The sequence below is a fragment of the Rhinoraja longicauda genome, chromosome 24, assembly GCF_053455715.1.
Source record: "Rhinoraja longicauda isolate Sanriku21f chromosome 24, sRhiLon1.1, whole genome shotgun sequence".
NCBI classification, from domain to species: domain Eukaryota; kingdom Metazoa; phylum Chordata; class Chondrichthyes; order Rajiformes; family Arhynchobatidae; genus Rhinoraja; species Rhinoraja longicauda.
Window position 1 is genome coordinate 21,054,772 of NC_135976.1, and position 14,058 is coordinate 21,068,829.

The 14,058-nt window shown below is 40.7% G+C and overlaps 1 protein-coding gene across 5 annotated transcripts in view; it reads left to right on the forward strand.

Moving 5' to 3' along the window:
- Positions 1-11,894, forward strand: part of LOC144605472 (NACHT, LRR and PYD domains-containing protein 3-like) — a 33,581-nt gene extending 21,687 nt beyond the window's left edge. For all 5 annotated transcript variants that reach the window (XM_078420772.1, XM_078420773.1, XM_078420774.1 and 2 more), the window contains 8 exons: positions 3,032-4,739; positions 6,187-6,273; positions 6,422-6,592; positions 6,699-6,857; positions 7,046-7,216; positions 7,400-7,573; positions 7,698-7,865; positions 8,021-11,894. In XM_078420772.1, coding sequence (XP_078276898.1) covers positions 3,032-4,739; positions 6,187-6,273; positions 6,422-6,592; positions 6,699-6,857; positions 7,046-7,216; positions 7,400-7,573; positions 7,698-7,865; positions 8,021-8,108 — 2,726 coding nt within the window. In that variant the 3' untranslated portion in view covers positions 8,109-11,894. The remainder of the gene's footprint in view (positions 1-3,031; positions 4,740-6,186; positions 6,274-6,421; positions 6,593-6,698; positions 6,858-7,045; positions 7,217-7,399; positions 7,574-7,697; positions 7,866-8,020) is intronic.
- The last annotated feature ends 2,164 nt before the right edge of the window (positions 11,895-14,058 follow it).

The window sequence follows — 14,058 nt, forward strand, 5'->3', positions numbered from 1 at the left end:
GGTGTTTTACCCATTTCACAAGGTAAGCCCTTTCCAGGGTTATGTTGCTGACAAATCAGGCAACGATTACTAATACCTTGAGCCAGAGATTGTAACCGTGGAAGCCACCATGTGGCTTTAGCAACACAATGAGTTGCAAAGTGTATACATTCAATGACCCCCATCACCAAATCATGTGACATACAAGTCTGCCCGGTAGGGGTGATCCATAGTTTAAATTCACATTCAACTGTACAACCGAGCTGTTTCCACAGTTCCTTATGAGTGTCCTCCTGTAATTTAACGACGTCTTGGATGGTTGGCATTGACCTTTCTGAGGGAGACTTGCTTTTATTTGAGCTTTTAGTATGGCTCATCATTTTAGGCACAACTGTAGATCACTCTATATTCTTGATCCATGCCGGGTGATCAGACTGACACCCTATGGAATGTGTCTGGCGCATGCGTGGTTGTAGCTGAGCCTGAACCACCTGTGGCTGTCCCCTGGATGCCTCTCTAGCTTCCTGATCAGCGCATCGGTTCCCTACATCGACCGGGGTTTGACCTGGGGTAGAACATTTTATAGCAGGGATCTGCTTTGGTAACATGAGGGCTTGTAACAAGTCCGATACTAATTTTTGGTGATATATGTGTGTCCTTGCAGAGGTCAGGAACCCTCTGTTTTTCTGTAATTGACCAAATTCATGGACTACTTCGAAAGCATTTCGTGAGTCTGTGTAAACACAAGTTTTTAAACCCTTTCCTAAAATACAGGCTTGTGTTAAGGCAAACAGTTCTGCTTGCTAGGCAGAATATAGGAACTCAAAGGCTGCTGACTCCAGTGTCTTGCCGTCCTGATAACATAAGAGGGAGGTGCAGTAGGGAGCTAGGGAACAGCGCAAATTCCTCCAAATCATCATCGTCTCCCTCTGTTGGGGCAAAGTCAGCCATTAGATTACGTACTCCACTTTTCCCAGATTCGGCCAGGGTCCTTACAGACTCCTGTTTCGAGCGTTTCTCATGAGCACATTCCTTCTTTAATACGTCTGCTGATTTAACCACTCCTTCGGTAATTTTTATTCCCAATTTTAAAGCATTATCCTGCCAACCTGTTAACACTGAAGCTTCCTTTAATTCTTGACAATACTGTTTCCATAGGACAATGAATTAATTTGCTGTGGTACTCCTATTATTCCAAATTATCTCCTGAGCCTTTTTTTGCAACATCCAAAGCCTAAATTCTTCCCAATGGCCACAATTCACTTCCCAATTTCTTATTTAATCCCCCTGTCAATTGTCGAAGTTGTTCCGATTTGTCAGGATATCGTTCACAAAAGATTTGCAAAGTACTGTTTGATTTGGTTGTAGTATCTAAACAATTACCCACTGTGCTTACTTCAACACAGTCCCATTCCAAACGGCACAAATACCTATTACTTCACCCAACAATTTCACCCACTCTTGCAGTGGGACTCTAACCCGCGCTCTCAGTATTTGAACCAGGCAGTGTTTATCGATATCAGGACTTGAACCTGGACAGTGTTTATCGATATCAGGACTTGAACCTGGACAGTGTTTATCAATATCATACAACCTTATATTGACCCTCAGTGATATCAATCACTGACCAAAATATCGGCCTCTTCCAGTATTCGCCAGACTGACCTGAATCTCGTCGGTACACCACACAAGAGTTAGCGAATGGCCGATTCGCCATCAGACTAGTGGACTGGAGGAAAAAAGAGGTAGTGAAATAAACCACAGGTCGTGGGCCCAATTCCTCTCTCCACGGTCCGAGACGACTCAGCTCCTTGATCGCAAACTCGTGTCTGTCCATTGAGATCCCACTTCTGATACCAAATGTTAATTCCGGTTCTTTTACCCTCAGTCTGGTTTAATAATAATTGATTCGAATACAGTGGTCGAGTTCAACAGACGTATTAACCACAGGGTTTTTTTACTCCAGGATATCTGTTCAGACTCTTACCAGAGTCTTGACAGGTCTAGCAGAGAAAAAGCAGTTTGTCGTAAGATTGATTACGTACTTAGAGTTAGAAAAGGAGGTTGGCAGAGTAATTACTCAACAACCAATTACAATCTTGCACGTCCACAGCAGGCATGACATGGTTACAGAGAAATTAAACAAAACTCATCAATACGTGTCCATATAAGGATTTGTTCCAATAAGGAGTCATTCCTTATCGCTACAGTTTCACGCTATTTCTGCAGCTTTCGTGAGCTTTTACTTCTGAGCTATAAAGACAGCATTCCATTCATCATAAACAAGGCATCCAATTTACTGCTGAAAACAACAGCAGGGCATCCATTTTATAACCCACTTAACGAAATCAGCATCACTGATTCTAACAGCCATCTGTCACACCATAGCGGCAAACCTATCTAACGGGGAATCAGTCAATGATCAGGTTCCTTATCACTATACTGCTGGGCTCTTTCTGCAAAACTCCCATCCATCAGTTACACTCTCTCTATAAGAAGATAACTGCAGATGCTGGTACAAATTGAAGGTATTTATTCACAAAATGCTGGAGTAACTCAGCAGGTCAGGCAGCATCTCGGGAGAGAAGGAATGGATGACGTTTCGGGTTGAGACCCTTCTTCAGACTTTACACTCTCCCTGGGAGTGTATATTTGTTATCCTTTCCTAAGCAAAACAAAATGCACTATCAGAGCAGAGACAGCACACAAATTTCAGCATGTAGCCACATAAGCCCATGATAGAAACAGCCATTCAGGACTCAGTCAGACGACGGCCAGGCTGATCTTTTAGAAGATTGACACAAAATGCTGGAGTACCAAGCAGCATCTTTGGAGAGAAGGAATGGGTGACGTTTCAGGTCAAGACCCTCCTTCAAAACATTATGCCAAATTAAGTTGTGGCAAATGTGTGCAATTGGGCCAAGCTGAGATGGGTATCTTCGGCACGGATAAGTTGGGCCAAAGGGTCTGCTTCTGTGCTGTATTGGTCAATAAATTAATCATAACTTGCTAAGTTAAAACTAATATTGTGAATTACTTTGCTCCAATGAAGACGTTCAACAGAAACACAAGGAAGAACTGTACAAACAAACTGAAAAATTGAGTATGAACATGATTCAGGCAAAAGAAGGGGTGAAGGTTTTCCATCTGGAAGATCGATATGCTGACCTCACAGTCATTTCAGGCAAACGAAAGTTGAAACATGTCAAACATGAACTGCTGGAGAGAGGCCTAGAACATGAAGAGTGGCACGAAAGTCAGACGGAAAGAATCCCAACAAATAAATTGTTCTGTAGTAGTTTTGCCCAGAGAAAGAAGTCAGTTGCTGTGAGTGGAGATCCAGGGATTGGAAAAACAACAATGGTGCAAAAGATTGTTCATGATTGGGCCAAAGAGAAAATCTACCAAAATTTCCAATTTGTGTTCAGTTTCAAATTTCGTGAGTTGAATGAGATCAATTGTACAATTAACCTGAGGGAACTGATACTGGACCAGTATCCTTACTTTGGTAACATCCTGAAAGAAATCTGGAAAAATCCAGAACTATTATTGTTTATATTTGATGGTTTGGATGAATACAAAGACAGAATTGATTTTGCAGATAATCAAAGAAATATAGAGCCCAAGCACATGTGTAATGATCCCGAGTGCTGGTGTGAAGTGTCTGACATTGTTTATGCTTTAATACAACGCAAGTTGCTCCCAGGATGTTCGGTGCTGCTGACCAGTCGCCCCACTGCCTTGTATTTATTGGAAAGTGCTGAGATCGATCTCTGGGCTGAAATCCGGGGATTTGCTCATGAAGAACGGAAACAATATTTCAACAGGTTTTTTGAAAAACAGGCAGTGGCAACAGCTGTTTTCAAACATGTGAAAGAGAATAAAATCCTATACTCTATGAGCTTCAACCCTGCTTACTGCTGGATTCTTGGTCAAACTCTAGGCCCGTTCTTCAGAAAAAATGTAAAACTGCAGCGAATTCCCAGAACCATCACTGAATTGTATTCCTACCATATTTACAACATCCTGAAAAACCACAGTTCTAAAGTTCAAAAGCCTCGTGATATATTGCTGAAAATTGGTGAACTGGCCTTTGCAGGAGTTTCTGAGAGGAAAATTATGTTTAGAAATGGAGACTTGATCATGCACCATCTGCAACCTTCCCAGTTCTTATCTGGGTTTCTGATGGAACTTTTCGATAGAGATGATTCTGTTCAGAATATAGTCTATGCATTCACGCATCTCACTGTCCAAGAGTTTGTAGCTGCACTTGCACAATTCCTAAAAGCAGGCCCTGGTGACATCAGGAAGCATTTTGAGGAAGCCCATAAGGTTGAAGATGGGCGATATGATTTATTTCTCAGATTCCTTGTTGGTCTGTCTTCCCGATCATTTCAGCCACTGAATGAGTATTTGGAATCATTTCCTATTGAAACATCGCACCAAGTGATTGATTGGATAAAAGTGGAAGTTCAAAAACGGATTGCAAACACTGAGACCAAAGCCGGTAAAACAAGTCTCCTGAACATGTTTCACTACCTGTTTGAGTGTCAGAATAAACCACTAGTTCAGTCGACAGTGGGATTGGTGAAAACACTTAAATTGAATGGATTGCAAATGAATCCAATTGACTGTGCTGTTCTGTCTAATGTTATTGGGTTCTGTGACACCATGAATGACATTGACCTGCAGAATTGCTCCATTCAGTGTGATGGACTACGGTGGCTGGAATCTGGACTGCACAAATGCATCGTGTTGAGGTAATTGTTGATTTGTCCCTGACTGCAACTTTGGGAGATAGGGGTTTGGGAGCTGCAGGTGGAAGAAATGATCTTGATGTGCAGCTGCTTCAAAATGAAGGAAAACTAATATTTTGGGTGAAAGGAGATCAAACATGGCATGCAATCAGAGTTCTGTTTATTGGTTCTCAAAGGATTTGTGCTTAAAGCTGATCCTTGAGAGGGGATATTACTCAGCTATCATATCCATTAACGAGCATTGGTTTAATTGTAATAAATGTGTTCTTGTTGCATGTATGAACGAAGTCCCCTTTCATGTATCTACACCCAAGCCAGGGTACGAGATGCAGTGGTCAGTGTGAAGCAGCATTCTAGCCTGTCCCAAGGAATGGGAACGGCCACTGAACTGTCAAGGTGAAGAGGGGTGTGAAGTATAAATGTCAAACATCCAGTAACTGAGGATGTTACTACTTTGGAATCACAACTTTGAAAAGTCATTCAACCCTTAGGATAACTTGCTGCTAATGTGCTATCCGAGTTTACTTTTCCAATCCATTCACCATTTCTTTATTTAGCTGATATGACATTGCCCCCCCCCCCCCCCATAAGACATTTGATGCCAGGCCAGCAGTCTCCTGGTGTGCAGTGTTTTATTCTTGTCCGAAGTGGTCAGTATTTTATTCTTGTCTAAAGCATGGCAACTAACTTGTAAATTTGGTAAAGTGGGCTGCGCTTGGGCAGAAAATGCCAAAAGAACTCTCCAAATACTGTCTGATCAGTTCAATAGAAATGAGGTAAAAGACTACATACATGCACACACCAGCAGTTTGTGGCATTTGAAAACTTGTGATGAGTCTGAATGGAGTTTTATAGGATCCTGAAGCTGAAGTTAGCCCATAAAATATACCTGGTGTAAAGTCCAGGATATAATCATGCTTTCATCGAATTTCTGGAAAGTCACCCATCCCTTACAGACAATCTGTTTTACAAAACAAATGAATAAGTTTTCTCAGACATGAGTCATCATTGAGCTTCAGGAGAATAAATCCAATTGGCTGAAACTAAAGATAGATACAAAAAGCTGGACTAACTCAGTGGGACAGCCAGCATCTCTGGAGAGAAGGAATGGTTGACGTTTCGGGTCGAGACCCTTCTTCAGACTGGTTAGGGGGTAAGGGAAACGAGAGATATAGATGGTGATGTGGAGAGATAAAGAACAAACTAAAGATAGATCGAGGCACAGTTGGAAAGATTATGCAGCACTTTTAGTAACCACATTTACTGATGATCCCTGAATATTCAGGAAGTCAGACTGATAAAAAATCTGGCACATTTACAGTTTGCTGTAATCTATAATATTCAGTGATCGATATTGTAGCAAAAAACATTTCACTGTATCTTGGTACACGTGATGATAAACCTAAATCTAATCTAAGACTTGATTCAATTTATTTCTCAATGTCTCTAGACTGTGGAACAACAAACTGGGTGATTCAGGAGTGAAACTGCTGTCTGTTGCTCTGAGGGAACCTACATGTAAAATAGAAGAACTGCAGTAAGTAACAGACTGAGAATAAATGTGCAGATATAATTAGTAAAAAACATTATCATTAATATATATTAAACATTAATACAGTATACATCAATGATTTACACTGAATTTTTTGTTGCTTCTCTTTTTATCTTGTTCTTTGATCCTTCAGGCTGGGTGCGAACAATCTCACAGCTTCTTGTACTGAGGATCTTGCTTCTGCTCTGAGTGGAAATCAATCGTTATTGGTACTGGACTTGAATAATAACCAACTGGGAGATTCTGGAATTAAAAATCTGTCTGTGGTTTTGATGAAGCCGGCCTGCAAAATAAAGAAGCTTAGGTGTGTTCCAGATTCTGCAAAATGTTCTTTATTTTACTGGCATTTGAGACTACATATGGTGTACTCTGTAATTTCTTTATCCATTTTTCTCCTTCCTGATTCTCAGCATGAGAGCTAATGGTCTTACAGCTGCTTGTGTCAAGGATCTTTCCTCTGCTCTGAGCATAAACCAGTCACTGACAACTCTGTCTCTGGGAATTAATATGTTAGGTGATGCAGGAGTGCGACAACTGGCCAAGGCGCTGTGTAGAATGGAGAAATTGGAGTGAGTATCACAGACGTTCTCTTTCTAATCGTTGGCTGTTTACTACTGGACATCAGTTAGTAATATATATTCATTATTCGGTGTAATTATGTCATTGGATAATTTGCACCGTCTCTTTTTCCGATTACTTCTTGCACACTCAATCTTGTTTTCTGGTTCTTCCTTCCCTTCCAACTCCTGATGGATAGGTTGGATGATAACAATCTGTCAGCTTGCTGCACTGAAGATTTTGCTTCCGCTGTTTGTACGTACCAGTCACTCAGAGCACTGAACCTGAGTAAAAATGACCTGGGCGATTCAGGAATCAAAATAGTATCTGCAGCTCTGAGGAAATCTGACCAACAACTAGAACAACTGCAGTAAGTACCAGTCTATGTGAAATGGGTTTTATAATAACTGAAGTGGTAATGCTAAACATCAGTAGTATGGGTAGGTATTAATGCTCATAATAATTTCATGTTAATTATCCCTAATTCCTACAGTGAACTCCATGGGTTTAACTGCAATTATTCCTCTTTATCATTTATATCTCTGATTTCCAGACTTTGGAGTGTTGGACTCACAGCTTCTTGTGCCGAAGATGTTGCTTCTGTGATCAGAATAAGCAGCTCGCTGATGGTTCTGGACCTGGGTGGTAATAAGCTAGGAGATCTGGGCATGAAAATATTATGTGATGCAATGAAGGCGAACCAGTACTCTAAAATAAAAAAGCTGCAGTAAGTGCAAGAGTCATAACAAATGGCTTACAATAACTATCTAACCATAAGCATGATTAATAATGATGTAAATTAACACTGGAGAATGCATCATTTCTTAGGATGTCTTTTTTTTCATCTACAGATTCTGGAAGAATGAACTCACTGATTCATGCGCTGTTGATCTTGCCTGTGCTCTCCTTAAAGTCCAGTCAGTGCAAAAGCTAAACCTGAAATCTAACAACTTTACAGACCAATCTGTTGAGATATTCCGCAATCTCATACAAGGCTGCAAATGTTTGACAAACCTTGAGTGAGTATTCTAGTTAATATTTATTGTCACAAAATATATTTACACTTTTCATTTTTTATGGATGACATTTTTCTGTGAATATTGACATTACTTCTATTCTCTCCGTAATGGGCTTTGATACAATCGGTTACATTGTATTCTTAAATTTGTTTCAGCCTGGATGACAATAAATTCAGTTTCCGAGGGCAGGAGAAGCTGCAGTCACTGCAAGAACACAGACGTGGAATGAAAGTGATTGTGTGAATGTTTTAATTTTACACACGTCCGAATCTTTTGATTAAGATTTGTATTGCTCTTTGTGTCCTGTAGATTTTGGGGATGGCGTTGGGAATCACTTGAGCATTATACATCCTTTTTCTGAAACGTATTGCAGCCATTTATTTCAAGCACAAAATTCAAATTTTCATGCAAATCTAAATGATGAGAATGAATTGCATCAAATGAAACAAATTTCTCTTTAACTGCATGCCTGATAAGTATGCTCAAAAACTAAGACATGAATGTTCAATGAGATATTGAAAACTGCATAGCAGAATTAACAAGAACTCTATTGGTTGAATCTCAGTAAATGTTTCTGGTGATTTTGTAATTGAACTGTTTTTAGGTATTGGCGGACCTATCATGTTTATTTTCTAGTTCTGAAGCATGGTTTTGACTTTGGAATTGGCATTTCAGAAGCTTCAAGCGAGAAGGCAGAGTAGCAGCGGGCCTATTAAGAGGACTGTTTGGCTAGCTGAGAGGTGCAGCAGCCAATTGGTGAAAGTATAGCAAAATGGCCGTGTTGGAGGAAATTCTAGGTTGAGGCCAGCTGCTGTGTGGAAGCTAGGTGTAACAAGTACATGGCTGTAAGCAGGGCAGGGCTAGAAGCACGATATTCCATGGTATTGATGCTGCAGGTGTGATGGAGATGCAGGCAAAAGAGGAGGATTTGTTGCTTTTTCAATCAGGGAGGATATAACTACAATTCTCAGAGGATGTTCTTGGAATCCTCCAGATATGAGTAAAACAGACACAGGAGGGGTATGATTACACTGGTGTAAATATATTGCAGTCCTCCCAATAATCAGCATAAATTGGAGGAGCAGATGTGTATTGAGATTGCAGATAGCTGTAAAAAATAATAGGATACTATTTTTAGATTTCAACTTCACATTGCCTGAATTGTCCATAATGTAAATTGCTTGGATGGATTGCTTGGACAAATTTGTTAAATGTGTCCAAGAAAACTCCCTGAATCATTATCTGGAGGGCGCAGCACTGTACCACCCCTGAGGGAACATGGTGGGGCATGTGACTGAAGTGTCAGTCAGGGGCACTTTGAGGTCAGTGACCATACTTCTATTAGTTTTAAAGTAGTTACACAAATGAAGATCTGAAATTGGAGTAAGAATGATTTTGGAGTCATTGGGCCAGAACTTGAAGTCGATTGGGAGAGTTTGACTTTGGGTAAGAGGGTGGCCAGCAAATTAGAGGCGTTTAAAGGTGAGAAAGGAAAAGTACAGGGACACAATATTCCTGTTGGCGTGAAGGGCTGTTAGAGGAAGTTGTAAAAGCGGTCAGTTATGACATTCGGATGGAAGTAAGAATAGTAAGAGCTCACAGGCCTGTTGGCCAAATGCAGATAAATGGGTCTAGTCTAATGTGCTCATTTGGCCAGAATGGACAAGGTGGGTTGAAGAGCCTGTTGCTGTTCTGTCTGGCTCTGACTCTGTGTTCCACTAATGACCAGGCTAGAACTGCCAGCATATGCAAACTCGCCTAAAAATGTCTGCTTTCAATTGGCGCACTGTTTATCTGATTAATAGTCTCCACTGACCAAGACTAAAATTTTACATCAACAATGTGGGATTCAATAAGATGGAGCATTGAAACATGCTCTTCTGCCCAAGTAGTACATGCTGACAAAGATATTGACCCAAACTTGTACCATTTGCCTATTCCAAAATCAGAACCCTGTTCTGGCTTTGTCCCCAGATCCCTTGATTCCCGTAGCCCCAAGGGCTAAATCTAACTCTCTTGAAAACATCCAGTGAATTGGCCTGCACTGCCTTCTGTGGCAGAGTTCTACAGATTCACAACTCTGGGTGAAAAAGTTTTTCATCACTTCAGTCCTGAATCAGTCTTGCTTTGATAAGCAAGAATTCAGTCTTGCTTTGATAAGCAAGTCAACGCTGTGGTAAAAGCCATCTTCTTCCAACTTCGAACCATAGCTAAAATCAAACCTTTCCTCCAATTCGATGACACAGAAAAAATCATTCACGCTTTCATTTCCTCCCGCCTAGACTACTGCAACTCCCTATACACTGGGATCAGCCAATCTTCCCTGTCCCGCCTGCAACTGGTCCAAAACGCCGCAGCGAGACTCCTGACGGGTACCCGTAAAAGGGACCACATCACCCCGATTCTGGCCTCTCTCCACTGGCTCCCTGTACGGTACAGAATCAACTTCAAGCTCCTCCTATTCACGTATAAAGCCCTAAATGGACATTCCCCCCCCTACATCAAAAATCTTCTAACCCACCTCTAACTCCAGGTCCCTCGGGTCGGCCGACTTGGGGCTACTCACTATCCCGCGGTCTAGGCTTAAGCTCAGGGGTGACCGCGCTTGTGCGGTTGCAGCTCCTAGATTGTGGAACAGCATCCCTCTCCCCATCAGAACTGCCCCCTCCATCGACTCCTTTAAGTCCAGGCTCAAAACCTATTTCTACTCCCTAGCGTTTGAGGCTCATTGAGGAGGCGCTGTGAACTGTTTGCGTGCTACTGTATGTTTCTTTTTTTTTTTCCTTAGTACCTAATCAGATGTACAGCACTTTGGTCAACTTGGGTTGTTTTTAAATGTGCTATACAAATAAAATTGACTTGACTTGACTTGACTTGAATGGCCTACTCCTTATTCTTAAACAGTGACCCCAGTTTCTGCACTTCCCCCAATATTGGGAACATTTTACCTGCATCTAACCTGTCCAATCCTTTCAGAATTTTATATGTTTCTAAAAAATATATAATCCTAAATTCCAGTGAATGCAAGCCCAGCCGGCCCATTCTTTCATCGTATGTCGGCCCCGTCAATGATTCTTCCAGATGGCCACCAACTTCATAGTGTGGAAAAAGTTGCCCTTCAGGTCTCTTTACATTTTTCCTCTTGCCTTGTATCTATCACCCCTAGTTTCAGATATGCCTTCGGAGAAAAACCATCACCATTTACCTTCTTCATTATTTTATATACCTCTAACGTCATCCATCAAATTCCTATGCTCCAGGGAAAAAGATCCCAACCTATCCAGCCTCTACTTTTAAGCTAACCACTCTGGTCCCAGTAACATCCTTATGAATCATTTTAGCACCCTGCACAGCTTAATGACATCCTTCCAAGACCAAGGTGACTATAACTGCAAACAATACTCTGGTTACACCAACAGCTTGTACATGAAATCCCAACTCTTCTACTCGATATCCAGATAGTTGAATGCAAGTGTGTCAAACACCAAGGGGCGTATCTACACACATCTCACACCTGGCTTACCGCCTTAGCCTGTGTGGAGGAAGGGTTCCCAGGAGAGTTGGCCAGTGGTTTGGAGAGACCGTGCAAACTTCTTAATGTCAACCACAATCACGTCTAAATCATTAACATGAATAACAAAGAACAGTGAACCCAGCACTAATCCCTGAGGCAAACTATTTGTCAAGTCTTCAAACAGTATAATAACCCATCTCAGCCACACTCTGACCACTTCCAACAAGCTAGTTGTAATGCAGTGCCTAGCCCACTATGGATCCCATGCGATCTAACATTCCGGACCATGTTCATTAAGTGCTGGAGTACTTCAGCAGATCAGGCAGCACATCTGAAGAACACGGATAGGTGATATTTTGAGTGTAGACCGTTCAGACTACTTAATGGGAATGTGTTATAGCTGTTGAAGTTGTATTTTAAATGGTGAACCATGGATGAAGTAGAAAAACTGCAGTACAACATGTTGAATATAATTTCCTATCATTATCCAGTACAATGCATTTTCTGTGGTTTTGTAGAGTAATTTTGTAATAATTGTATTGCATTATATTAGTGTTTTTAATTGGTTCTAATAAATATTTTTTACAGAATTACGTTTTCATGTTTTTTTTACATTACCACTCATAACAGAAATCAGGGAGGCATCTGACAATTAGCAAACTCTTTTATTCCAATCAACTTTGTGTCATATAACTGCAGAAAACTGAATACTACAAAAAAAATCATATCAACATAATCGTTCAACATAGATGGTTAAATATATGTCATGCAACATGATGAAATAATGTGACCAGGTTAATGTCACCAGGTTAATTCCCTAATGTCACCAGGGATGGCAGGAATGATTTCTGCCCAAACGAGCCTCACCTCTATTGATCTTATATTCTTGGACATTTTTTATTTGATTGTGTGCCAGCTTCATTGTCTTCCTTTTATTTCGTATTTTATCTTCTACTTACACTGCAAGGCATGGAGTGAGTAAATAATTCCACCAGATGTCCCAAAGTACAGAAAACATCTGCAAGGTCGAGTGTGACTCGGAATCATAACTGCGCATGGAAACATAGAAAGTAGGTGCAGGAACAGACCATTCGGCCCTTCGAACCAGCACCACCATTCAATATGATCATGGCTGATCATCCAGAATCAGTACCCTGTTCCTGCTTTTTCCCCCATATCCCTTGATTCCGTTAGCCCCAAGAGCTATAGATAACTCTCTTGAAAACAATCTAGGACAAACAGCTGTGCGTATGCAATGCTGTGTTTTATCATTTCAATAATAGTTTGTACTTTTTACATGCAGGCGTTTTCAAATTTATAGTATGTATTTTTGTTTAAACTGGAAACGTTTATCCTGAACTTTGTGATTTTCCCAATTAAGTTGTTCCAAATATTCTGGGACTGATTTTTCTGTGTCGAGTGCACTTCTGCTCAGTTACTCATAAAATACTTTTAAAGCAGTCTTTTCTCCACATGCGAAGTCATTCATTTTGAAAGGCTTTTTTGCTTAAATGTGTGCAATCTCATTGCTATTATTGCCATAAAAAAGCCCCTCATGATAAAGTGGTTTTCAATTGCTCGATTCGATCTTTGAAAACTAACTCTTCGTTCACCATGTATCCCGTTTCCTTATTCCTGCCATATTGTGATGAAAACGTACAATTCCGCATCGAACTTCCAACATCCGTTAGTCAGGAGACAGAGATTGCAGAGAGTGGAAAAAAGATTAAAAAGATTGCCACTTATTATAAAATTTATCAGAATTGCCACTCAGTGAATATCTAATCTTCTCTAACTTTAGAAAGGACATGATATCACTGAGCCACTGAGAGCTGGAGGGAGCTTTAGTAGACTTCCAGTGAAGAAGAAGATGCCGTCTTGCCAGTAGGGAAGTGAAAGCAAGAATGTCTAATTGCATGGAGGTGTAACGGTTGTAGTCTTCTGGAAGCCCAAATATGGCAATATGGGGAGAGATGTTTATAGTTATCGAAAGTATTTTCGACATAGTATTGAAATAGTTCTGCCAAAAGCAAAATAATAATGGACAAGAATAGAACATATGGGTTAAATTGCAGGATGAAGCATGACATCTGTCACAGCTGTCGGTGATATTGGGATAAATTTGTGACAGTCGAGCTTTGGAAAAATGAATTCTAAAGAGTACCTTAAACTATGAGAGTGAGACGAGCACAAGTCGAGCTTGTGTGAATTTTATTAAGAGCAGCGTCCCACCAGTTATCCTCCAGGTTCAACCCCATTTCACGCTCCCAGGCAGTCTTGACTTTGGTAGCTGGTGAACCGTCATAAGACAAGAGTTTGTTATAGACCTTCGAGATGAGTGACTTTTGAAAGGGGTCAAAAGTGAAAAACTCATCCCACAGTTGACTCGGAGGTAAGGAAGGAAAAGATGGAATCAAAGATTTAACGCAATGTTTAATTTGAAAATATCGTAAGAGATGCGACGGTGGGAGATGAAATTCACTTAAAAAGTCTGCAAAGCTACGAAAAATGCCATCCTTAAACAGGTCCTTAAAATATGCCAGGCTCTTAACATGCCAATCAAAAAAGGTGGAGTCTATAAACGTAGGTTTAAATAAATGATTCCTCAGTAAGGAGGCTAAAGTAGATAGTGAAATAAAATTAAAATGCTTCCTGAATTGGTACCAGATTTTAAGAGTG